This window comes from Plectropomus leopardus, chromosome 17 (genome assembly GCF_026936395.1).
Source record: "Plectropomus leopardus strain MGB_pleo_1.0 chromosome 17, ASM2693639v1, whole genome shotgun sequence".
Taxonomy (NCBI): Eukaryota; Metazoa; Chordata; class Actinopteri; order Perciformes; family Serranidae; genus Plectropomus; species Plectropomus leopardus.
This window is the reverse complement of record NC_142192.1, coordinates 15,054,771-15,082,715: the sequence shown is the minus strand read 5'-3', so window position 1 is coordinate 15,082,715 and position 27,945 is coordinate 15,054,771. Positions and strand designations below refer to the sequence as shown.

The following is a 27,945-nucleotide window of genomic DNA, read 5'->3' as shown; positions in this document are numbered from 1 at the left end:
GTTAGTCAATTTTCGAGAAATTCAACTTAGTATTGTTTCAGTCAGACTAACAAGTTTATGTGTATTTTAAAAGTCCAGTTTTAGTGGGATTAATACAATAATTTGACTTTTTCTAACATGTAAACATATGACTGTAAGATTGGGGGCGGAGGCTGTATTGTAAAGCAACCTCTAAATCCTCTTCTTACCTTTCCTTACACTGTAAGACTGGGGGTATGGGCTGGATAAAAAAATATCCAGTTTCCTCTTCTACGATAACACTGGGTGTGTGGGCCGTTTAAAAAAAAAAAATCAATTGTTTCCTATTCTTACCCTTTACTTATACTCTAAGATTGGGGGTGCAGGCTGTATTATAATATATATTTACTGTTTCCCCTTCCCCTTTACTTTCACTTTAAGATTAGGGGTACGGGCTGTATAACAAAATATCCGCTGTTTGCTCTTCGTACCCTTTACTTACACTGTAATATTGGGGTGTGGGTTGTATCATTTAGTGTTTCCTATGGACATTAGCTAGTATAGAGCTGCCCTGTGTTGTGCAGCAATAAGCAGAGCATTTATGCAGGCCATCGAGCACTGGGACAATATTAGTACTCGTGTAGCAAGTAGAATCCATTGTAATAAACAGGCTGTTCAGCCCATGCAATAACAAACATTGCCAAATTTAGCAGATTGTTGTGCTCTTTGCTCTGTGAAATTTGCAAATAAGCCTCATTATGTCCACCATATGGTTCCTTCATCGTTATGCACATCTGCTTCTGCAGTAACTCGGAGGATATTCACTCTCCAAAAATGGCAAAAAACCACACCCACCTGGACATAAATACATAAACTATACCTGAGCCCAAACAGTGCAGACACAATAAGTATTCTACAAGCACAACAAAACAGGAGGTTTGACATTATGCCCCATCCCTGAGGGGAGATTACCGTAAAGTAATTCATAGTGCTACTCAGCAAACTATGAATTACTTGTCAAAGCTTGTCACGCTGGGCACTGGCAGTACGAGAGGGTGCTGGAATTGAGCCCCGGTGATACTCAATTATAGCAGGACAAAGGCATGCAGTGTGGTGACATATTGTAGGGAGGAGAAGTGCGGCAGACCAGAGCTTTGGTGACATGAGGGACACAGCAGTGCATAAAATTGTGATTCTGTTTTTTGGTGTGTTGGTAAGCCTTTTAAATGGATTTCACATCAGGGTAGGCTTTGTGTGGTTTTCTCTTTCACCGAAAGAAAAAAATGTCCTATTCATGACAGCTAATAGAAAGCTGTCAGGTCTGTGGTAGCAGCAAATGATTCAGCGGTGTATCAGCACGTCCATGCGGTCAATTCCCCGACTTTCACCAGCATTAAAATTGAGAGAGAGACTCCCATATGAAAATGAGGCCAGAGCAAAACCAGTTTGCACATGAATGCTCTTGTCCAACCGTGTTGAAATGAAAGAGCTCAACTTGGCTGCTGGAATTAAAAGAGATGACAGAAATGTTTTCTCAGCATGATCAAAGACAACAAGCTCAATCTGCTCCTGGCTGGTGTATGACTCCCTCAGCTCGTCTCTTGCTAACTTTTCTCCTTGAAGTGGACATACAGGAAAAGCTAATTAGTGCACACTATTATTAGGCGTATGCATGCCTTTTCAGCATTATGATTCATTATCTGAGTGTGCTGTGATAGGCCCCATCCCCCCGAAGACCCTGAACATGGTAAATGTTTTAGAGGATGAATGGACAGACTCTCACACCTTTGTAAGCTGAAAAAAAAAACCTAAATACTTTCTTCCTCCTATCCTGTTTTTCTTAGAGTACTCTCAAACAAATGCAATCACCTACTTTATTGGATTTGCTTAAGTGATTTTTTTTACCCAGCCCTGTTATTTTCTAAGGCATTGTGCAAACAAGTCAAAGTGAGTTATAAAACCCAAGGGAACTCAGGCATGCAGTTTTGCGTGGGTGACATTAAACACCATGCGCGATCCTGCAGACAGGGCAGACCAATCAATGGCTTGTATTGATGTGGCCCACACTGTAGCTGTGCAGCAGAGTTTAGAGTTTACATGCTGTGCTTTGAGTGATGGCTCCAACTTGAATAAGTGGGAAAAATAAAAGAAAGAGAATACAGCAGTGCGCATTTCTACCAACAACACACTGGCAGGATAATTGAGGATAATGGCCATATCCTTTATTGGGAGGATGTTGCATTGCCTAAAGTTATTAAAATATACAAATTAGTCCTTTTTTAAAAGATTAAATAAAAACAGCCAAAAGGATGATGGCACAACAAACAATCTTGGGAGGTCCTGAATGAAAAAGCAAAATAATTGTTAAGAGAAATGTAGTTCAAGGTTTAAAAAAACAATGAGAATAGCAACAAATAATAGGAACCCCTGCGACTGAACATAGTTATGTACAGTGATGCTGCAAGCATTTGTCACCAACAAGTTCCCTTTATTATATTCATATGTGCTTGATTTTAAAGAAACCATACTGTGCTAAAAGTATTAGCAAGGCATTTTTTTCTGGACTTTTCAGTTACAGTATGTGTTGGGGTTGAAAATTTAAACCAACAATTTCTCATGCTTCCTCTTTCCTGTTTGAGGCAAAGTACCAAAATAATTTTTGGACATTATCTTTGTTATGTCTATAAATGTTTGCTCATGAATGGAAGTGTTTCCCAAAACAGGCTTTGATAGTCAAACATCCTTAAACAAATGTTTGCCTGAATTAAGGAAATAACAAGAGTATGTTGTTGGAAAATTATTCATGTTATGAGGCTCTGCTCCTTCTTATCAACTGGCCACTTAATACAAGTTCAGTGACTGAATAAAAGTACATTTACTTTAGTTACTTGCGTGTGGTTTTAAGGTGCTTTATTTATGTATTTCAATTTTATGCCACTTCATTCCTTCACTCAACTACATTTCTCTAGGAATTCGGCTACATTCACACCAAGTCAGGCATTGCGGGAATTAGCCTTAGGGTTATGCAGTGGTGTGGGGGTGTCTTTGGAGGCTGACAGGGGCAAATATGCTGTAACTTAAAAAGTATGCAAATACAAATTAGGAAAACATCTGCATCCATCTTAAGATACATGCACAGTATTTGGAGAACGAGATGCAAATACCACAACACAACACACAACACATTACGAAAATCCCACAACAAAGCACATTAAGAAAATGCTACACTACATCACAACACAAAGGAAGTGTTTCCAGAGGACACTTCATGGTGATGCACACATCTGGACAAACTTGTTTTGGTCACGGTTTGTGAGTCACATTAGAGCAGGCTATCCGTCAGTGGTGTTGGAAAATGAGCTAAAATGCAAATATTTCTTTACTGCAGACAAGCCTGCTTCAACTCCAAAAAAGTATTTCAAGTATATGAAGTGTGATATAATATAGTACAATCTAGAATTTGCTGCATCTGTGCTACAATATCAAAGGCCAATCTTTCAGCAGTAAGTAGTATAACAGCCCCTCTACCTGGTTCTTTTGCTGTCTGTCTCATTCAGGGCTGCAGACTTCACTGAGTGCAATCAGCAGCATAGGACACATCTGGGCCCTGTGTGTCCCATGCACATACATATGTCAGAGCAAAGGTCAGCGGCTCTCCACACCTCTTTGCTTTGTGTATTTTGTTTCTCCTTTCTTCATTGTTACTGCAAAACCATCCACTCCCTTCTCTACTTACTACAGATTCTCTTGTCAGATTTGTTTGACTTTTTTTAAAATTACTTCTTCATATATTAATCAATAATTGTTTGTGTCTCCCACTACTGTGGGCTGTTAAGGTAGTAAATAATAACAATATTCTCCATTTTTATGGTAAGATTTTGAATGTAGGACTTTCACTTGTAATTCAATATATTTGAATTGAGTCATGCTACTTGTACTAAAGCGAGAGGTATGACTCCCACCACTGATGAAGAGTAACACACAACTGAATAAGGAAAGTCAGCCATAACTACCACTTCCAAAAACAAAATGTCCATTACAAAAAAAGCATATTTGGGACAACATGAAAACTGATTGAGGCACTCAAAGATACAAAGGCTACTGAAAATATGCATTGTTCTCCACACAGAACAATAAAGAGCAAGAAACCATATGTGACTGAGCCACACTCAGGAAATAACTATTCTGATAACAGGAAAAGCATCTTAAAACAGCATTTCTGTATGCTCACATCAAAAAATGATTTATATATTTTAGTTATATGTGTTGACATCATGACATCTAGCCTATTCAACGGCCTTTGGCAACTTGCTGCCCATGTTTCCCCAAAAGTGGTATTTACTGCCCTTTCACAAGTGGTATGAGCCATGTGGGTCAACAGGAAAGTGAGCAAAGGTCAAACCTGATGCAGACTAAAAACATGCTTTCACATAATTAAAAGTACTCAAAAGTCATAGTACTGTGAATTTTCTAAAGTGCTTACAACAGAAACATATACTTTTAAAAAGCACTGCAAAATTTCTATCGCACAAATGCACTCCATTCGTTATTTCCCACATCTGCACTGAAGCAATCAGCTTCAGACTGAATGATGCAAAGTCAGAGGGAATTTCAACATGATTACCATAATGCAAGATAATTTCCACCAGGTGTAGATTCAATTACTTTCTGTTGCATCATCAGTTGAGATAAACAAGCCCACATTGGGCTTGATTGAACCTCAATGCTTCAGTGTTGCTAATGGACATGAAAATGTGGTTGGTAAGGCATCCTCTGTGACCTGACGCACTTTGCCAGATGACTCAGAAGTAAAGATGCAGTGAGAAAGATAGATGCTGAAGTCGAATGGCTGAAAAACATTTTTCATATTTGCTTAAAAAACAACACCTAACCCTTTTCCATTAAATATATATATTAACTAAGTGTTTCAGCTGTGTTAGATAATGAAACCAATACATGATACCACAATTATATCATGTATGTATGTATTTCCCTTGCGTGGCATACTTCTATTCTATAGTGAACCGCCAATATCTGTGTGAACACACAGCTCACGAATCTTCACCTTTTCTTCCATTTTGTCCATTCAGCACACTGATAAACACATTTGCTCTGCATTAAGTGCAGATGGAAGAGAAAGGATTGACTATTAGAGGTGTGTGTGCATGTGTGTGTGCACGTCTAAAAGAGAGTGACAGAGGACAGATAAAAGGCAAAGCCCAGGAGTCAGATAATGTTACATCAATGGTCAGTTAAGAAGAAAGGGATGTAATCTGCAATCAGAAGCACTTTGAATGACATTCATTGATGAAGTGTCATCTTTTAGAAAGGACTAACGATTCTTGTTTACATCATAATCAGAGTGAAAACAAAGCAACTCAAGCTAAGCTCCCAGTGGGGTGAGCAACACTTAAGAATGAATCAATAGTTCATTTAATTTTTTAAATAGTGTTGCATCTTCTTTGTCAATGGACTTCATGTTAGTGTCAACCCATGAAAGCTCAGTTTGAACAAGTGGGAGACTTACAAGAAGTTTATATGTTCAGGTTTTTTAAAATAGGGGATATTGGTGCATTTAATGGGATTCGAAGGGGGTCATCAGGTTGCCAACAGACACACACAAACGCACTGACGCACAGATGAGATGAGCGAATAATTACATGGATCCAACAGGGTGACAACAATTTTGGTCTGAGTAATAGTCTTGTTCATTAGGAGTGACGGGGGATTCCCTGAAGGAATTCAGCAGCATGGAAAAGCCATGAAACTAAAATGTGGATTTTAAATAGATGAATTTAAGAGAGGAATGTCTCTAGCCTGCTCCTCTCCCAACCTCTCTCTCAGTTTCAATCTTCTTTTACAGTTGAGCTTTATTAGCATGAATGGTTGGCAGCTGTCCTGCAAAGAAGCAATAGAGCAATATGCGGACAAATTGTAATTAAACCAAATAATGCAAAATGACAATGCATTAGCTATACAGTGATTTGAATGAAAATGTCTTTATAAGAACTGATGAAATGGGGAATAAATGCATACTGTATATAGAAATTTAGAAGATAATGTAAGATAATGTATATAGAAGGGGTTTAACTGAGAGCTGTGTTCGCTCTGGCATGACGGCAGATGTCATTCTCTGTTCTGAGACTGCTTCTCCTTAAGATTTTGTATTCATTTGGAAAGTTGAGAACTCTGGTATTTATAATGCTGCAGAACATTTTGCCTAATGTGCTTATTACAGATATTCCTCCATAATTTCCCAATGGTATCCAGCCTTTCAGATCTCAAAAAAAAAAAAAGTCCTGCTCTCATCACCATACTAATCAGGAGTTTGATTAGCTTCTGTCAGCTTAGAGCCATGTGGTGTCATCTCTGTCCTTATGTACTCACACCAGCATACTTATCCACTTTTCAGAGCCATTGTATTTATATTTGACTTAGACTGTGTATATGCACTGTAAGTGTTTTTATTTTTTTGTATTCATATTATAGAGATGATAATGATTATCGGACCATTGATTAATCATCATTAAGAATTTGATTGAAATTTGAACGTAAGATTTAATCGACCAAATAAAGGTTTTATTCTGAAATATAAACAAGGTGTAGTCTCCAATTATATTCTAGCTATCAGTAAAAGGGTTTATTTTAAAAGCATGTTGAAATTTCTAGCATTATGTAGATATTATATGGCAGCTACATTCACAATCAAACAAGACAGGAGACTTCTTAACATAGAACACATATCTAAAAAACATAGCACAAAAGCTATAATGAATTACAAAAAAATCACACTGATAAAAAAAACTATAAAATATAATAAATGTAATATATAATAAAGATGAAAAATACAATAAAATACAATGCAATGGAAACACTTTTTTCCCGCTTTTATAGCCCTTATGATGTGTAACACTGGGAGGCGGTAATGCGACTGTATGGATGCCATTAAACTCAAAGGAGAAGAAAAAGTACAACAAAGTCACACGACATTCTACAAAACATGACTTGGTATGTGTGGACAAAGGAAGAGACCGAGATCTTCTTAACTCTTATACGAGACAAAGAAAATACGGCAATATTAGATTGGCTTTATTGAATGGCTGCAATAGAAATAAACCTGCCAATGTTTTGCACATCCGTCGCCATGGTTATTATAATGTTTACGCGAGAGGAAAGTTGTGTGACATTGCAAGAAAAATCACATAATATCACTCAATGGAAATCATAAATATAACTTAAGTTTTGTGCAAATCTGTAATGAAAACCACCCTGACTGACTCTGTTCCTGGCGAGACAACTCTGTCCCCCCTTTCCACGATATTATGTTATATAGAGAACAGGGATGTAGCATAACAGGCTGAGGTTCCCGCCATGAACAGGCAGTGTAAACATGACTACAGTTATTGCAGCTAAGGTGATCCCAATGAAAGATGGTCTCTGGTTGGATGTTTGTCTTCAATTTAAACCTCCACCCTGTCTCTCTCTCACCTTAGTTCTCTCTCTTTCTCTTCTACCTGACCCAAATATCACAGTTATATTCTACTCCACATCTCATTAAAACCCCATTTACTAATGAATGGAAGGGTTTTGGTCCATTCTGAACAACACAGCCATCTATTCAGGCTCCAAATCCTCATAATATAACAATTTACAAGCCAGAGATTTCTGAGCATGGCTAAAGGGCTGGCAGAGTTCTTTTAACTGCGGTTCAAAGCAATGTTAAGTGTCGGAATCAAAATCCTTTCTCCTGAGAGACTAACAGTAGGGAGCACAATAGCGTCCTTTTGATCTTTCCTCCAGCATGTTTTTCTCTACAGTTCTGCTTCTCCGTCATTGACTCATTCATTGCTCCATCCATACTCTGGAGAAATAATGCTAATCAGGGCAAGCCAGATATTGTCAAGCATCAGCAGTATTCAGTGAGAGGTGCCATGCAGAGATGGATGAGCATTTCTCATTTGCAGCTAATTATGCTCCTGTCTCGCCAAATGGTGGCATACTCTACTGATAGGGGAGTATCTCTTTGATCCCGATCCATCATAGATTGTTTAATGGAACAGTATTTTCCTATTTATGTGTGGAGAGTGGCCAATGCATAAGTCCTCCAGCAGTCACTTTTTTCTGCCATTTCTTTTCCCATTAGTTGATAGTACAAATTAATGATTCTTGATAATACTAATTAAGGGAATCATCGTTGGAGATTTTGGGAAATAGCGTACCCTTATTTGCCTTATTGCAGAGAGTTAGACCTAGATAAAAAGACTGATACCAGTCTTATGAATGTTAAATATAAAGCTGGACCAGCAGCAGGTTACAGCAGCTTAGCTTAGCATAAAGACTGGAAACGGGGTTGAACCGGCTTCATCTAAAGATAACAAAATCTGCCCTGTTACTTATTCAGTCTCTCGTCGACTAATATGGGACGATGTTCGAGCGCTGCTGGGGCGGAGAGGTGAACAGCAGATCAATTTTGTGAGGTTACCGTCACTTGAAATAACGCCTATTTGGTCTAGTGGTCAGGATTTGTGTTTTTCACACAGCAGGCTGGGTTTAACTCTCTGAAAGGGAAGTGCAACTTTCCAGGGCCTTTAAGCAAGGAAGGGCAGGCTTCATGTACAATGTAATTCTTCCCTCTAAATCTTCTCTCCACAGAATTAGCACATTAAGTTCCAGAAATTGGATAAAGAGGGAACAAGCTTGCCTGACTCTGTCCAAAGGAAAAAAATCCACCTACAAGCCCTTTAATAAATCAATCATAAATCAAAATCTTGTATCTTGCTTGTTGAGGTGTCAATCCTCTCACTTACTCTCCACAGTAAAGAAAGGGAGTATATTTCCCAACATGTTGAACTATGATTTTTATTATCCCTGATATTACAAGTACTGTCTCTGAGACGCTTTACCCAGATTGTGCTTCGGTAAACTGTCAGATATAATTATCCGCAATGCATGTAACAGTATATGTACATATTAGGGATGTCCCAATCAAGTTTTTTTTTCCCCCGATCCCAATCTGAATAATTTGATATTGAGCATCTGCCAGTACCCAAGTCCCAATGTGATACTTGTTTCAACTTCTCTCAATTCCACTTAATGTGGCATTGTAATAAAAGAACAGAACTCTATAAATGAGTAACATAATCAAAATTGCACTTTAAAGTAGTGTTATAGCTGAACATTCACAGTCACAACAAATAAATTCCACCACAATTCCACTTATAACAGTATTATACTAAAACTAGTTCACTAAAAATGAACAACAAAAATTGTAATTCCACTTAAAGTGATGCAGCAGCTTGAGATGAACATGAAAAAAAAGTAGCAGCATAACATAATTGTGACGTTGAACATAAACAAAGGATCAGGCAGAGCAAGTGCTAAAAATAACCAATCCTAATTAATATACCTTTATCTCAATACCGATCGAGACATCCCTAGTACATGTATAGAATACCTAAAGGGATGCAAAAAAATTGCTGTAACACGAGGCTTACTGTGTACACAGCACTGCCCGCGCATATGTGCATGTGCGTACGTTCAATCCAAAGTGTGGCAGGGGTGCTGTGGATCCAGAGTTTCAATGAGGATTAAGACCAGTTTCCAAACGTCCATACGCCTTTCTCCATTCTAAAGACCCATCTGATAAATCCAATCCTCTCAGATCCACAAAGGCTGAGATGCACACGCAGTTCAATCAATATCTTCTGTTTCTTTGACAGTCATGTCAAGGTCATGCATACAGCAAAGCCTTTGGGTGATACATAAAAAGATGAGTGCGGGGGAATTGAAATGCATTATGGTAGATAGGAGATTAAAGTTGTATTTATTTATAAGATATTGGATAGGAATAAATTAACATCATGAAAGTCATTTTAATCTCCTATATCATATTAGCTGTCCCCTGTTATATTGGCACAAGGCTAGGTGACAGATGATGTATGAGGGGATAAGGAAAGCTAATCACCGCTAAACAGCACCTCTAGGATTTTGGAAATATTGCAAAACTCTTCTCTATCCTCCATAGCACAACATGGCTGTGTCAGTGAGCTACATTATTAAACCCACAAAGGATATTTGTCTCCGTTTTATGCTGGTACCACTTCAAAATGTTCAAAGGAAACAATCAGTCTGTGTCTAAAAGGAACATCATGGCAATTTTCTCCTTACAATAATATGTTTCTTCCACCAAAGGGAGATTAACCCATTGATGTTTGGTGCTTTGAGACCTACTGTGTTTCAAAGATGAGAAAATTTATTTTTTTATTTTTTTTTAATTTAACCATAGCACTTTGTCTTTATAATTACATTGCTTTTATGTGTAAATCATGCATTTGGTCATACAGTTTGAAATACTGGGCCTATTTTTCTGTTAAGGCTGAGAAACTGGTATGAGCCTGGCAACTTAACATATGAATGATGTGGCCATCATCCAGCAGGTCCAGACAGTAGACTGGGCACCCATGTACAAACAATAAAAACAGATACAAAAACAAAATTACATAATTCAGATTTAAATTCGGATATTCTCAATCTGCTAGAAACCATGGAAAAGTTATTACATTGAGATAGAAACAGCATAGTGTGGCACATTTGACTGAAAATATACTTTTTGTTTTGACCTTACCAACTTAGTGTCTGGACTGCCTTAAAACTTTGAAATGACTGAATTTGAGAGGACAAGTTTAGTTTATTTTATAAAGATTTAACTTGTCTTTGTCAAATTCAGTCAACTTTAAAAGTCAAGGCAGCCCAGACACAAACTTTTTTAAATTAAAACAAATAGTTTTTATTTATTTATTTTTTTTGCAGTGTAACGTTGTGCGACAGCAAATTAGAAATTGTATCGGACTCTTTTAATAACTTATGATATTGCTCCTGTAACTCAAAACCTGTAGTAGCTCACCATGATACTGAACCTTTATAACAATCATTAAATAACAATTTAGCGTCAAAAAAAGGAGAAAAAAACTATTTGGTAATTGAAATTGTCACAATAATTGAAAAAGACAATGCAGTGTTTAGTACTGCCTCATAATGATTAGTGTAAATATAAATATATGTAGGGCTATTAATGCTGTCAGTCCAGTTTGCATATGAGGCGCAATCAACAGAGACGGATTCTGATGGGTTTTCTGATGAGTGCAGTTTGTCTTTTCTGCAGCTTCTAAACTGTGGTGTAATTGATACTAAAGTAAATTAATACTTCATTGCAGTTCTTCAGTATTTTTTGGGAGTGTCTGGAATTTTCTTGAGTTTTAGTATTTCTGTCAATTTTCACTTCAATCCACAAAATTTCCTAATTAAAATGTATACTTATACCCCGCTACACTCCCCGAAGCATCTTAGTTACTTACTGCAAAATAAGACAGGAGGGGAGAAAGGAGGGAGGGATGAAGGGATGGATGAACAAATGACAGGGAAGGAAAAACTGCATTTTGTTCTTCAAAGGATTGAAGTTGCAAAAAAGAGGTGGTGAAGGCCTACACATTAAGAAGATAGAAACTTAATTATTCTCAAAATTCTGACTGCTTGCTTTTTTGTTAATAGGTAAATATAGGCCTACTTAAGTATATTTATCACATTATCAAAAAGTCGTCTGGCCACATTTGACTGTGAGGCAGGACCAGCACTACTTTTTATTCATCTCTTAAGCTTTGAAATAGATTCTTCCACCCTGTTATTCATTCCTTTCAACTCTGAACTCACAATCTTGGTGCTCCACATTCCCTTAATCACAACTGAACTAGGAAAAATGTCCTTCTCTTAAAGTGCACCTAATATATTGCAAAATCTTCAAAAGAACTTAAACTTGGACTGCAAATGCTTAAATTAAAGACAAATTCCCACTAAGGTGGATAATAAAGTTAATCTAATTTCAGATCTTGTCTCAATTGAGTGTAAATGTTTTTAATTATACATCAACACCATAACATGTTTATTATCCCCTTTTCTATTTTTTATCTGTTATTGTTTGTTGTTTTGTATCATTTCATTTAGATTTTTATTTGTTAACTTGATTGTTTTAAATGTGTTTATTCATGCATGACATTACTGAAATTGATGGTCTCCCTCAATCGATTTCTCAAACCACAAATAAAAGTTTGAAACATAAAATTACTTTTGATACGTAAGTACAGTAATAGCAGATACTTCAAGACTTTTTCTATATATTCTAATAGGTGACTTTAACTTCTTGAACTCCACAGACCATGCTAGATGTGACCAGCTGGCTGTGTTTGGTTGTACTCACCGTTTGTGTGATGTTCTGGGTGCTTCGGATGTCGACTGATTTGCAGGATGTGTGGAGGGTTAATGGATAAAGCTAAACTGATGTGTCCGACTGTCGCCTCAAAACGAAATAAAAAATACCCAAACAAACATTCCCACGAGTGAATAGGCCTCTAGGCTACCAAAACAAAGTTCAAATGTGGCCATAAACGGATTTATCGAAGCATAAAACTAATATTTAACCAAACACACGGCGCTTGAAGGCTGTAATGTCCTGGCGTCTTCCCTGCGCGGCTAATTTAGCACACCTGCCTTTAATTAGAGGATCCGCAGATGCCAGGTCAGCTGATGCATCCAAACGACTCAAAAAAGGGGGAAATTATAGCTACAGTCTTGCTAGAAATAGCTCTAACAGTCTGTTAGTGGCTCTGTCTCCTTCCATGTCAGTGGCTGATGATTAATACTTGTGGCCTCTGCTTTTCTCTGACTGCCTGTGATCCTCCTATCAAAAGGTTTTTTGGTCGGTCAAATTTAAGCACGTGAGCACATGATGCCTGTTTAGAGGAGAATCCTGTCAAAAATTATAAATGATGCATAATGAGAAGTTGATAACCTTTGAGGGGAAATTTAGCCTTTTTCTCTGTACTGCTAACCACTGTAAAAGTGAAAGTGAATATTGCACATAAATTGCAAAGAAAACTGATCATCCCATTAAAACAGTGTAGTTATGTCAATGCTGAAAACACTCAGATATGAAATAACTCTAGATTTCTACAGGAATTTTAACACATTAATATACAACATATTGCAAGTAGGCCAGCTGCAATTTATTTAACAGAATTGCTAATGCCAGATTGAAAAAGTTTTAGGTCAAAATGCATATATTTAATATTTTGGAGGTTTTTAGAACAACATTTAGTTTTGCTATTGTTTCTGACCAATTGTTTCTGTCCAATTATGGTCCAGTTATAATTTCTGCTGAAGTGAGTTACATGGCTTTTAAAACAGATTTCCACTGGGGACTAGAATTTATGACAATTGACAAAAACATAATTAAATAATTTAAAATTAAATAGGCTACAGCTATTTTGTTTGTAAATTCAAATGTGGACCCAAATGTAACCTATTGTTTGATTTTGAAAAGTTAGCTCTGGCTTTTTACCTATGAATATAGATTTGTGAGTATTTGTGAGTAACAATTAGGCAAAATTAAAAGCAAATTAATTTTAAAAAAAACTACTGAACATAGATTCCTGCCATATTTAGTCCCAGGGTAATATAAAATGAGGTTGTAGATAGGCTTTGATCAGCAATAAGTTGTGTCAATGAATTTATTCCACCATGAGCTGTCTTTTTTTATTCAACATTATTTAGAAGAATGAATAATACAGAGTCAGACATCATGGAGAGTGCAAACTGCCAAAAAGAGGACTGACAAACTGAAACTGAACAATAAAGAAAAAACAAACAAGCAAGCAAACAAAAAGAAAAAAAAAAACAACAAAAAAAAACAAAAAAACGAGTGAGACAGCACCTTAAAATCATATAAAAGATAAATTACCAAATAGCAGGTTAAAATGATGTAGGATCATAATACTTTTATTGTTATTGATAAGTCTACATTTATTCTATAGTTGTCCTCTATATTTTAAGGATTATGGTTTGCTCTATGAAATTCAATCTCAAAGATGTTATTGTTTATTTTGAAAGTCATATTAATTAACCGAACTTTGTGACAAGTCTCTTGATCCTTAAATGTAATACTCACAAATCTAAATTTGCAAAATTATGCCCTTCTTTTATTTTTCTAATTATTTTTTTAATTTAACGAAGTCCTTACATGTAAATAACAAGAAAAGTATTACGACCGTACATCATTTGTTTTTTGTTTTATGGACTACCTGGGACAAACATCTCTTAAGACGTATGACGCGGATTTTTTTTTTTTTTTTTTTTTTAATGCACGAATTGTCCTCCTCGGCCACCGTATGATGTCGTGGCGTTTGGTGATGTGCACAAACTTGCCACAGTTACGCGACTACCGTTAGCTGCGATATTGACCGTGTTTAGTGGATTTGTTTACTTTGACGTTACATTAACCACCGGACAGTGTTACCTCCTGCGATTCACGATGAGGCGCACCGCTGTGGGTAAGAGACAGACGAACATTTTGATTTTAAGCTGCTACTTTAAGCGCCTGCATGCTAGTATGCTAACAGCTAGCTAACGTTAGCTAATGTTGTTACCAAATGTGAATGAATTGTCGTTGTTGTGGACTCCAGGCCCAAGTTGATACACCTCTAAAAGCATTATAGAGCTCAAATACAGACAAATTAGCAAACTAATAACGTGTCGATGATCGTTGTCTTTTTCATAAAGGTGAAGGAGGTCCTGGGAGTTATGTAGCCAGTGGATACAGTGTGTATGAGGAGGAGAATGAACATCTACAGGAGGGACTGAGAGCTAAAGTCAGCGCTTTGAAAAGTGTAAGTTAATACTGATGAAATGCAGATGTTAGATGTTTTTGTGAATCCCAAAGAAAAACTGTAAGTTTACACAGAATTGCGTCTGTTGTCTGTCCACCTTTAGTTATGTTTTGATTCTTTTGAATGTAACACGTTAATACCTCATATGTGGATTAAAGGTCTAACAGCAGTCAGCAGATTGTTTTGTTGCCTTTAACTTCAGTGTTGATTCTTGATATTTACAGCTGACTATCGACATTGGAACAGAAGTGAAATATCAGAATAAAATGCTGGACGATATGGTAAGTTTCATTTTCGTTTCTCACTGACTCAACACTATAACACTCAGACTCTTTAAAGTACTTTTTACATGTATAAGTCTTGCATTAAAATCTTACTAAAGTTCAGAAATACTGGCAGCAAAATGCACTTGATGAATAACTGCAGTATTTATAGTATGATTTAGTTATTGATGCAGTAACCTGGAAGCAGCATTTCAGTGTTGCAGCTGGTGGTGAATGTGCTTTTATTACTTGCTTAGTGGTTTAATCTAATCAATTTTGGGCTGGGCGATGAGGAGAAAATCAGCTATAATATCCGATGTGGTTATTGTGACAATAATGAAGGGTTGACCATTGGTGCTTTCACAAAGCAAACAACTAAGTGGATAAAGGCAAACAATACAACAGTTAGAAAAGTCACTTTACTGTAATGCAGCCTTTAAAACAAGGAAAAGACAACACTTAAGATTTTATTATATCCAAAATCTAAGGTGATATCTAATCTCTAGTATCATGGAATGGATATAATATTGATGTCTTGCCCAACCCTAAATCATATCACTTCTACAATTTACTACTTATTACTACTATTACTTTTTACATAGAGATGCATCACCAGCATAACTGATGTTATTTAACTTGGACTGCTACAGATCCTACTTCCACCACTGTTGAACACACTCACCACTCACACACAAAATCCTTTTCCTTGAATCTACATGGTGCTCATTTATTGCGCAACAGTTTGTTAAACGAATTACATACTGTTACACATAGTTCTAGTTTCCATATATGTATATAGGGTTATGTTTAATTTTTCATTTAATCTTATGCTATTAACCATTTTTTCCAACACCTTTTTTCTTTATTTTTACAATCTTTATTACTACTAATTTACTACTAATTGCTTGCTGAGCTGACCTGTTCTCTTGTCCAGTACATTTCATTGTACTGTCGACACTGTGTTAACCTACATATTACTAATATAGCATCAAGTAAATACTTAGATGATTAGACATTTTATATGTAATTCAGTAAAATAACAAATAAATGAAGTAAAAAGGAAAACATTTCCCTCTAAATGTAGGTAAGAAAAGAGAATTCATGCACTGTCCTGTTACCTGCAATAAAGCTGATGAAAGTCTAAGGACCTAAACGTTGTGTATTTAAATATGTTTTTTGCAAGTAATAGGACAGTGTGTGGGGATTTTCCTTCTCTTACATATGGACATTTCCCTTCTATGCACCTTCCTGAATGTGTGCATGAGCCTCCACATTCTACCTCCAAAATGTAGTGAAAGTAATAAGTATTGAATAGTGCCTCACATTTGTATTTAAGCAAATGCATTAGGTTACATTCCACCACTATTAAATACATTTTCTAGGATCAGAGTTTAACAGTGTGTTTACTGGCCTACCTGGACTTTAAACCTTGTATCCCTCTCTTCCACACAAGGACTCGGACTTCGACTCAACGGGCGGCCTGCTGGGCGCCACCATCGGCAGAGTCAAGCAGCTGTCCAGAGGCAGTCAGACCAAGCTGCTGTGCTACATGCTGCTCTTCTGCTTCTTCGTCTTCTTTGTCCTGTACTGGTTCATCAAGCTGAGGTGATAGGAGGACTCTGGTGAACTTGGCCGCTTAACTCCACATCGTCATCCCCAGTCTGTGCCACGCTGATGCTTCTCAGAACGAGACCCACATGATGTTGATGAGGAAAGACAGCGATTTGTTTTAGCCTTTTCACCTTTACATATGCCCATGTCTCTCAGTATTTCATAGAATGACCTCAGAACTGAGTCAGGACAGGACTCCTTATGATGCTTTGTGATGGAATCCCTAAAAGTAAAACCGGGTCTAAGATGATTATTACCCATGTGAAGTAGGAATCACGTATGTATATATAAGAAAGGCACTGCCACATTATGTATATGTACTTGAAATCGACCTAATTTACTTAAATGAAGAGATGAGACGTGACAAACTGAAAATACTACTGTGTCAGAAACCTTAATGCAGTCGTGAGCACATTATATGTGGTGTATAGTGTGATAAGACTGATGAAATGGCATACTGGTTGATACAGACAGTTGTGTTAAAAGTGATTAAGATATAGAATGCTACTTAAAGAAAATGATCGAGTGTATTTGCTTTTAAATTGAATGGATATATTACAGCATTCAGCATCCATACAAAACATTAATAGCAGTGTCTACATTGTGTCATCTTTGTTGTAAAAAATATTTTTTAATGTAAATAAACAAATTTTATGATCTGAAATGAGTGTCGGCTTCTAACACACGGAGAATGTGCTTAAAACATTAAACCTGAACTAGTATTTTATTGTTAATTTGCCAATGACACATAAAAAAAACATCATCTTTGCATGATATTTATTTTGAACAACAGTCATTTTATGCACATTATTTTATTTTGTCTGTTCTAAAAAAATCTCTATACATTTATATATTTAGTCTTATAAGGATATTTAAATGAAGTCATAAATTACAGAATAAAATGCGGTTGTTGGCTGTTCACATTTGTGAGTTCATGATAAACAAGATAAAACAGGTGCTTCATTACTCGGTATGTTTGTTTGTTTGTTTTTTGATCACATACAGTTTCATTAAAACAATCAAAAAGACAAATTGCAAGACAATCTAACTTCCTATTAATGTCAAGAATTTAATAAGTGAATTGCACTTAGGTGATCTGTTTTTTAGCAATTCATTGTGAAGGATTAGCACGCTATCAGCAGCATTGTGGCATCAGTCCGTGGTTCAGGTTATGATGACATCAGTGCTTGGGCAGTGTGTCCATGTACTTACAGATGATTCCCAGCATGACTTCATCAGCTCCTCCACCGATGGATATTAACCTGGAATCTCTGTGGAAAAGACAGGGTTAATGCAAACTGGTGTTTTCTTTTTGTAACATCATCCGAATGTCCTTCAACATCTGAAATAATGTTTGTTTTTTAAATGAAAGCAACATTATGCATCCCATGTCCAGCTGCATTATTTGCCCCATCAGCAGATGTCAGCATTGTGTAAAATAAGAGCTGAGAGAATCTGAGTCAAACACAGCCTTACTTGATTACAAACTGAGCAATATCAACACTGCACAACAGGAGACTAATTACACATCAACCACAATTATTATTACTTGGTCATATGTTAATGTAGAAGCCACCAATCAATCTGATTCCAACAATTTGGTTCATTTCCCTTGCACAATAGATTATAAGCCCTTACAAGCTCCTGCCAACCGCTGAGGTTACCATAGAAATGTTTTACCCTCACAAAAAGCACATACTGGCAGCCAAAGATAACCATTGTTGGCTAGCAACTGGTGTTAGTGACCGGTGCTGCTAAGTCCTGGTTTTGCAGTTAGATGTTATTTGTTTTTTGGATTAGATAAAAAAAAAAGTGCACAGGGGTGAAGATAATTCACCATCATGGTGTTGCATGTTAGAAATCACTGTGATGAAGACGCCAGAAAAAGTGATATGAAACCAGATCACTCAACAAAAAAACATATATTCAGGGTTCCCACACATTTTCATGGACAAAATTCTTGTCCTACTTGCGTGGCATTTTCATATATATATTAGATTCATACTTAATTCAAACATATTTCCAGCTAACCAGAAAAGGGCGGAGGGCAGAGCGCAGGGAAAACATGAAGACGTAGAAACAGATGTATGTTCATGGAAGACCTAAAAGAAATATTTTATAATCCTGTGACCTCTAAAATGTCCAATAACTTTTACTAATCCTATGTCTTTTCCAGTCCTGGAAAATCTGATGTTTAACCCTTTGAAACCTAAACAAATTGGCTTGATTTCTGTCAAAAACATGGGAAGAGGGCAATCAGCATCTGAACAAGAAACGGCCCAAAAATTTGCAAGAAATAAGTAAAAAGTTACAAGAAAATTGCCTGAAAATAAGCACACACAAAAAAGAGCAAAAAGAATAGGAAAGAAACAAACAAAAAGAAAAGAAATATGATTTGTTTTCTTTCTTTTGTAGCATAATTTTAAATATATAATTTAGAGTGGTCATTTTTTCCTTGTTTTTTGATAATATCAATGTAGAAATTCCCTCCAGCTCATTTTCAGATCATTTCCTTGTCACCCTTTACTTATTTATGCAGTTTTTCGGATACTTCTTGTCAAGTTGCTCATTATGTTTTTTCATGTTTTTAAAAGAAATCAAACTAATGTTCTCATGTTTTAGAGATGTAAATGCAAGTGAAAGGTGTCTGAATACAGCACAAGAAAACTGATGTCCAACCAGGTGTTAAAGGGATAATATCATGACCGTGGGAACCCTGTATATTTCAGTTACCAGTTTTACCTGTAAAATCTGCTGACCAGCACATCACTGGTGAAGCCCATTCCTCCCCAATACTGGAGACAGGTGTCGCCCACTTCCCTGGCCAGGCGGCCTCCCTTTAATTTCGCCATGGATGCCAGATAGGTGACATCGTTGCCTTTAATGTACAATGCTGCAGAAAAGAAAGGACAGTAATAGTGACACAAGAATGGGCAAGTGAAAATGTCCAGGTGGATAAAAATGAATTGTAAAGAATGTAGAAGGGAAAACAAAGACAACAAACAAATGTGGTTCAGTTTCGGAGTCGCTGTTGGCTCATCAATGCCTCTATTGTAGGTACCCTCCAGGGGGACATTGAGCTGCATGATTTTTCCTGTTTCAGTGTGTAAAGATGTTTGTTTGTGTGTCTGTCTTTATCTACCTGTGCCAAACAGATGCAAAAGCTTTGATCTGTTTCTGGGCAAGTGAATCAGAGCAGCTACACGATTTCATTCAAAGCTGCTTGCCACTGTAGCTGTTACAAACACAACGAGAAAATCACAAGACCTCGAACACCCGCCCGCCAGATGCACCCACATATTCATATCGTAAACACTGCCGTGTAAAGCACTGGGGATGTTTTTTGGAGGAGCTGGGTGTTTGCCAGCTTTTCAGGTGGCCAAGTCTGTGGGGTTTGAAGTTCTGCCAGTATGCACAAAAACAACAGTAGTTTGGTGGAGCAAGGCTGTCATTCATGGTTTGAACCCTCGGATCCTTTGGTTCACATAAAAGTGTCCTTCAGCAAGATACCTGATTACTCCATACAAGGTTCCTACAGCTGAAGATTCCTCTCGGAATTAAACCTAAGACTTTTTTCAAGTAAAAAGTTAGATGATCTACTAAAACTTCTAGAGTGGAAAACAAAAAGCTTGTTAATTTGTCATTTAGCTGGATGTAGCTAATGCATGAGTGTTGTTGCCTTCTCCGTGTGACATTAATGTGAGAGGCATTTTGTAAATGAATTGATTAGCGGATATTACCAATTCTTCTAAGATTTTACAACGCATGTTATGAAAAAAAAAAAACTACTGACAATATCCTTCTTCCTATGTCAAGAACAACAATTAAGGCCTTATTTTAAGATTAATGAATGAAATGCCTTTTAAGACTTTTTAAGGATCTGCAGGAACCCTGCCTATAAATGTTCTTTGAGCAAAAAGATACACATCAACACAATAACAATTAACTAATAGAAGAAAGGAAAGGCAATTTTAATAGCTCTCCAATGCCTATGAAATATGTCTTTTAAAAAAAATCCTAAACCCTAAAAAATTCAAAAACTCTAAGTAGGACAGAATGTAACTCCAAAAGCCAAAACATAAGTTTCAGGCAACTCGTCCATGAAATTCTTATTGCTTTAGAAATCTAGTAGGAGGCAGTTTCAGTGCTTACGCTAATAATTACTGCTCTGTCTATAGCCAGCCAACCATATCCTTGTTCACGGTCAACTTATCACTACTTATAGTAAGCTACCACATTCTTCTCCAGTCTACACTATGCCCTCAATCTTTTAAACCAACCTGCTGCATTACACACGGGCAAATTACCCACTCAAGGCTAGTTTGGCATTCACATCATTCTTACAGAGCGAAGTCAGCTAAGGCCTTTGTTACTGAGGCCTTATCTATGATATGAGGTGTCTTGAGGACAGCTGCCTGCAGTCATCTGGTATGATTTTCCTAAAATACTGCACATTAAAATCCAAGCACGTATGTTCTTAATCCTGACCTGGATTTCAAGGGTACTTTGGATATGAAATATCTGTGGATGAAATAACTGAATCTACCTTGTTTTATGGAAAAGGGAAAATTAATCTGGAAAAGGTGGATGTTGCAGAGAAAATTATATGTTGAAAATGAACGCCATATCGACCAATAAAGAGCCTTAATACTACTAGTCAAAAGTGTACTGATGGACTGGCAAGTAGAGACAGATGTTTGAGAAATAACTGAAATAACTGCCACAGATAAAAAGCCACAAAGACACACATTCGCACAAATAACCTAAGTGCTGTTATTTTAATTGTTGGTATTCTCTTTCTGTGTGCCTCCCTGCTAAAACATGGAGGACATTTCAGGCTTGGACATACTTTTCATGTTCTGCTTTCATAGACAGCTGTGTACCGGTTGCCGGGACACGCACGGTTCTGTTCATACTATAACTGAGGGTCCGTGTCTGTCTGACGTTCCATGCGTGCATTGATTCACACTCCATTTCAGTTGATGGTAGTAATACACCATGATGTTGTTTTGCGTACCACCATAAGGATCAAGAAGAAGAAAAAGAAGAAGCGCTCATTAGGACATGACATCAAGAAAAGCTTCTGTGTTTGTGGTTTTTGGCTGAACAATAATTAAAACGCAATGAGAGAAAATTTTAATGTTTGACCGCTTACTGAGAATAGTACCGGGGACTGGAGTTTGAGATAAAATAATGTTTTGTAACTATTGGGGTACTTGCTATACAGTCCACGAGGTCAAAAATTTTGGCCAAAAATGGGGATTTGCGCAGACATGGGTGGTTGACGACATTTATATTACACGGACCAAAGCGGATTCTCGCAGACACGTGGACGGTGTATGTGTAAAGCGGGCTAAAAGAGGAACAGAACATTTAGATGCAGCCAACATTACCAAGCTAACAATAACCTTAATTCTTGTTATGTCGTGTCTGTTTACAAAGCGACCCCACCTGTGGCGCGGTGGAGGAGGGAGCGGAGTAACTCCACCTCTGTCTGCAGCTCAGCCAACCTGAAGTGAACCGCCTGGTGGAAGAGGATAGGCTGCTTGAAGATCTTCCTCTGCCGTGTGTACTGGATGGTTTCCTGAATGATGTTTTCCATACTGGTCACGACTGAGGGAGTTAAGACACAGAAATAGAGATGTGACCTTGTTAATACTATTACTGCTTCCAACTGCACTGCATGCATATCTGTGAGTGCTTGTGATTTTGGGTCTCTGATTCATGATATGATAAGCACAACCCAGACCAGATGTGTCAGATTCGGTATGCAAAGTTTCACTTCTAATAGTTTCTAAGAAGTTATACCAAAGCAAACACTACTGCAAGCTTGTAATTCAAAACCAAAAAACAAACAACTACTTTTCAGAGGATTAATGGCTAGAACTATGTGACCTATACTCCCTAATTCTTGAAAACTGAAACGGAAATTATCCCACAATGCAAACTGAGCAATTTGCAGTAAGATCAGTAGGAAGCGGATGAGTGAGAGTGAAGGATTGAGTAATAAAGTAAAGAGACCAGAAAAGATGACGTCTGATTGCTGGATACGGCTGGCGGACAGGGAGAGATGAGGATCTGTAAGAAAAGCTCACTCACCGTTGGCCACTGCCCAGAGCCTCTCTTCCTGGAACTGAAGCATCTGATAGGTGAAGCCCATGCCTTCCTGACCGATAATGTTCTTGCATGGTACACGAACGTCATCAAAGAACACTTGAGCTGTGTCCGATGACCACATGCCGAGTTTATCAATCTTGCGGGCGATATGTACTCCTACAATGAGAAGGGCAGGAAAAAAAATAAACGTCACCATGCATCTTGGCAGAGGCACACTGATAACAAATCCTGATAGAACGGAAACAGACGTTATGTAGAGGGTGTTTTTAGGGTAATTTGCTCAGGCAAATCGTGGGAATATTGCAGTAAATCATCTGTTTTAATAGATCTGAAAAACACAGACTCTTAAAATTGTGGGCTGTTTTTAGATGTACTTGAATCCCAGGTGATAAATGTCAATTACAAAGACTCATTTTTGGTTCATATGTTTTTGTCCAAAAAAAGGCCTTCTGCTTTTACAGGAAAATCATCCCACAGAATAACTAACTGACTCCTACCTGGCAGGTTCATGGGCACACAGAGGAGAGATTTGTTCCTGTGTGGAGGCCCGTCACTGGTGTTGGCAAGAAGACAAATCCAGTCGGCCTGGGTACCGTTTGTGGTCCACATCTTTCCCCCGTTGATCACATATTCATCCCCTTTCTTCACTGCCTTGGTCATGATACCTGAATCAATGTGTAGTGGAGTGTGTAAATGGATGGAGAGAGGGAAAATTGGGAAGATGAGCTTCAGGACAGGAGGTTAAAAGAAAAGTTTCAGTGGTTGAATAATCCAAGAAATACTATTTTGGCCCTTAAAAGAAGATATTACTAAGAGTCTAAAGCTGGTATATAATGCTAAGGGCCTTATCACACCCGGCACAAAGTGGCACACAGCACAGCACAACTGTCATTGCTTGCTTCAGACTGATGCAGTTGTCATTTTCAGGACCAGCTTCCATGTTGTATAGGGAGCAAATGCCCATCTGTGCCATCCGGTTGCATTATTGGTGTATTGTTATTTTGAGGCAGCAGAAAGCAATGCGTCATTGGCTAACAAAAGCCCAGTATTTTTTTTGCTGTTGAAAGGGCACATTATTCAGATAGTTAAATGTAATTACATTAGGAAGTTCACAACGCCCATACACTCTTTGTCGCACACAGAAGGACATGTGAATGGGTTGCAAGTGGGTAAAATAATGCATCATTAATGAGGAAATATTATTGACATTCTGTGACAGAGCTGCGGTCTGACTCCCCATAGAGATGCTGTTTATTTACACATGAGGATCAGCTAACTTCATTCATTATTTCAGAAGCTAAAAGTTTAGTTTTGTCAAGCTTATTATGACAGTTCTTAATTTGCTGCCACAATATTTGCTGCAGTGACATTACTGCTCTTAACACATTACTCTGAGCAGAAAAACACTCACTTCTCCAATTTTACGAAACCACCATGTAAAGTAATACACCACATGCTTGTGCACCCGGCTTTAAAAGAGAGTGAGAGATGACAGTGTGATTAGTTGAATTCATGTTACAACCCCTTTAGCCCTTGAACCTTGCTTTGCACCCAGATTATGTGCCGCTGAACTTTTTGAAACCTGAGTAAATTGGCTTTTACCTCTTTCAAAAACATGGGATTACCCAAAATTAGCAAGGAATTAGCAAAAAAGTCCCCAAAAAATTAATTCAAAATTTGCACACAAAAAACAAAATGGTAAACAAACAAAAAGCAAAAAAAAGGAAATTGCTTGAAAAAGGTTCTAAAAATGTAAATGTGATCAACTTTAAATATGTAATTATATACATTTTTTAAAAAATCCTTTTTTCTGTCTTAAAAAATCAGTTCATTTTTTTTATCAGCTTTTCATACATTTTGGCAATTTGGGGGACATCTGTTGCCAAGTTGCTCGTTGCCTTTTTAGCCATATTTTCAAAAGAAATCACACCAATTTGCTCAGGTTTCAAAGGTTAAAGGCTTGTGAAAGGCATGTGAATGCAACACGAGAAACTGATGTTACTGGTTTCAAAAGTTTCACTGGAAAAAGTGGAGTTGGACATGCCCTAAATGTACTTGCACCATGCACTTCAGACCACGCGCTGTAGATTGTCTAAAAATTGTGATATCTGATGACGGTGAATTTAGGCCTCTATGCATTATGTTGCATTTAGCATGCCTTCTCTCCTGAGAGAATTTAAGTGTCAAATTGATTATTAGATTGCTGTATTTCTGGCTCCTCAATCATATCTGCAGCACGAGTTAATTCAAGATGGTCCTTCAGGAGCTACAAAGGAAATTATAAGATAATAGATGACTAGAAGACGATGAAGGAGAGACGTACTTGAGACATCAGAGCCGGCTCCGACTTCACTAACACCGAGGCAGGCCACTTTGTCTCCCATGATGGTTGGAAGGAGAAACTCTTTCTTTAGCTCATCTGAGCCAAATCTGCAGACACACAGAAATGTGAAGAAATAAAATATATTAGCAAATAAAATATATTAGCAATTACTCTTTGACATTAAGCATTGCTTGATTTCCTCTAAACTACGATCCAAATGACAATACTTTGTATATCTAACACAAACATGATTGTTGGGCAACTGCCCAATAAAAGCTGTGTGAAACTCTTTAACTGTACTCTGCAACTGTGGCAAGACAGAGCAGAGCAGACTGTGCACTTTAAAATCACACTGCCGCATTTGAGGCAATTAAAGTTCCAGGAGGAGGGAGTCTTATTCTGAAGCTCTCATGGTATCCCTTTTTGCTGCTTTTTTAGCACTTAGACCTTGTTGAAAACTAGTGTAGTTCCCCTAATAGAGCTCGAGTCTGCCAACTGTCTTTTCCACTGAATTCTGTCTTGTCACCAGCAGCTGTTTCATCACAGGATATCACACAACAAGCCAAGGAATGGGTGAGAGAAACAATTGCCTAATATATTCACAAGCAAATCTTTAAGGGAGTGTAACTTTGATAAAGGGTGTTTTAGGATCCCTTTTCGAATGAAATTTAAGACAAATTGAGTGCGCGCGCACACACACACACACACACACACACACACACACACACACACACACACACACACACACACACACACACACACACACACACGTAATGCCAAGTGTCAAGTCCTGTAACTGATCATGTACTGTCATCTGACTAACTTATCAAAGGGGGCTAATATTCTTGGCGCAGTAAAAAGATCTTGAGATAATCTTTAGTTTGTGCAGCAGTGAGCTTCAGTGGCGATTGTTTGTAATACTCTGCAGCCACTGTGCTGGCAGAGAGACATCACAGCTGAGCAGATGGTGCAGAACCAGTAAAGAATTCACTGATTCACTGTAAAACATCTCTGGTATATATAATTTTCTTGACTTGTTGATAGCCAAAATTGAGGACTCCTTGTAGAACTGTATATATTTACCTTTGGTCTGTGTAACCAGTAGAGACAGCATTGGAAAGGATTTGGTTTTAGCATTTGTACCAGTATAAAATATGTTATAACTGTTGCACAATAAAAATACATGAAAATAAACACAAAACTCAGAAAAGATGGGTGAAAAAAGCAGTGTCTGCAAAGCTGGACCAAATTATGAAAAAAATAAAGGTGCCCTTTCCATTGTTTGGACAAGGTTTGGTTTTAAAAACTCATACGTCAAACACAGTCTAATTATCTGCAGGCTAAACAGGGTGCCAGTTGTTGCCATGGGTAGCAATACAAGCAAGCTCTTATCACCTCAAAATGAAACACACCCATGTAGGACGAATGTTTGAAAATGTACTCCAGCTCTGACACAAATGGCTCTAGTGGTGATGAAAAAACAAAAACCACAAAGCAGACTTTGATGCCTGAGTCACTGATTAGTTGTACTTCTGATAAGAAAAGGCAGCATAATTACAAAGCAGCAAATTCATGCTCTGTCATAAAGTTTGTGAGATTGTACCTGGCCAGAGCAGGAGTAGCCATGTCAGTCTGTACACCGATGGCCATGGGGATACCTCCACACCGGATGTTGCCCAGCTCCTCTGAAACTGCTACACTGTAGCTGAAGTCAAGACCCAAACCTCCATACTCTGCACACAACATAAAAACACACAGTTTGACAGTTTATTGTACAGTATGTCGATTCTTATGTTTACATTTTCCCTATTTATGCACATTTGATAATATATGTTGACTTTTACAACTCAGATAAAAGAGAAGTGAAGAACGACTAAATGACATCTCTTTGGATATATATATATATATATATATATATATATATATATATATATATATATATATATATATATATATATATATATATATATATATATATATATATATATACCTTCAGTACATTAGTCACCTTAAATTACCCTTTGCACCCCCCTTCCCTCCACCTTCCCTGTGTCCCATCAATCTTTCCTGTTGTCTCTGTGATAAAATCACTGCCTAACATGTTTCTGTACACACTGGTGTACGTACACAATGCTCTGAACTGATCTTTTGGCACCGAAGCATGCACTCAAATTAATTACAGGATGTTATCATTAATTGCGCTATCTGTAATTATGTGTAAAAAGCACTGCTGGGAGATCAGCTGCATGATGCAGATAAGGGTCACTGTCATCTCAGTGTCATCTCATCCTGACTGCTTAGTATATCAAACTTCATTTTCACCCATTTACTAAAAAAGTCAAAAATGGATGTCTTTTTCCTCAATTCTGGCAGTGGCGGCATTTACAAAGACCTCAGGTCCTTAATGGAGTTGAACAGTGTATCATGAACCATATTTAAAACACCACTTTGTGTCAGTTATCCTCATAAAGAGCAGTCTTTTTTACTTTTCTTTTCTTTTGCCTTTCATCATCAGTTGCAGCATCTATGATGAAATGAAAAGGCTGTTTTTTATGCAAATACACTTAATGCTAAAGGCCAATTTTCTGTCTGCTACTCATGGAATTAGCCAGCTAATGCGCTCGCTTTTATCTTGCATTTCTCCTAAAGTCGTTTGTGTTACACACAGTCAGATCCTTTCAAAATAAAACAATATGAAAATGAATAGTCCTTCTGCAGTACAAAAAAACTGGCATCATCATCTTTTGCTGGCCGAGCAAATGTAACCTGACAGTTATTCATTTAGGACAAATCTCTTGATGATAACGTCCGATCAGCCAAAAGTAACAAGACTGAGCATTTGTGAAATGCTTAGGGCTCCGTTTTCCCATGACTAAATGCAGAATGCCAGCCGCTGGATGATGGATGCTAGCACTGACTGACAATGAATAATTATCAGCAAATTTACCACATGTAGGCC

At 37.5% G+C, this 27,945-nt stretch overlaps 2 protein-coding genes and 1 long non-coding RNA gene across 6 annotated transcripts in view; 1 reads left to right on the top strand and 2 right to left on the bottom strand.

Annotated features, from left to right (window-relative positions):
• LOC121957415 (uncharacterized) overlaps window positions 1–12,689 on the bottom strand; it is a 60,518-nt gene extending 47,829 nt beyond the window's left edge. For 3 of the 4 annotated variants that reach the window (XR_015779537.1, XR_015779538.1, XR_015779539.1), the window contains exon 1: window positions 12,209–12,689. This is a non-coding gene — a long non-coding RNA (uncharacterized LOC121957415). The remainder of the gene's footprint in view (window positions 1–12,208) is intronic. The other variant, XR_006106771.2, reaches the window with a different exon arrangement.
• A 1,468-nt stretch (window positions 12,690–14,157) lies between these two features.
• Window positions 14,158–17,210, top strand: bet1 (Bet1 golgi vesicular membrane trafficking protein). The gene is made up of 4 exons (XM_042506618.2): window positions 14,158–14,336; window positions 14,566–14,672; window positions 14,897–14,953; window positions 16,389–17,210. Exons 1-4 carry the CDS (start codon window positions 14,318–14,320, stop codon window positions 16,542–16,544), a joined length of 339 nt encoding a protein of 112 aa, XP_042362552.1. The 5' UTR covers window positions 14,158–14,317; the 3' UTR covers window positions 16,545–17,210.
• A 96-nt stretch (window positions 17,211–17,306) lies between these two features.
• Window positions 17,307–27,945, bottom strand: part of LOC121957830 (zgc:85777) — a 39,262-nt gene continuing 28,623 nt past the window's right edge. Inside the window, exons 3-9 of the mRNA XM_042506617.2 lie at window positions 26,590–26,719; window positions 24,987–25,093; window positions 23,161–23,328; window positions 22,646–22,819; window positions 21,998–22,159; window positions 19,289–19,439; window positions 17,307–17,817 (exon numbers count right to left, since the gene is read on the bottom strand). Coding sequence (XP_042362551.1) covers window positions 17,727–17,817; window positions 19,289–19,439; window positions 21,998–22,159; window positions 22,646–22,819; window positions 23,161–23,328; window positions 24,987–25,093; window positions 26,590–26,719 — 983 coding nt within the window. The 3' untranslated portion in view covers window positions 17,307–17,726. The remainder of the gene's footprint in view (window positions 17,818–19,288; window positions 19,440–21,997; window positions 22,160–22,645; window positions 22,820–23,160; window positions 23,329–24,986; window positions 25,094–26,589; window positions 26,720–27,945) is intronic.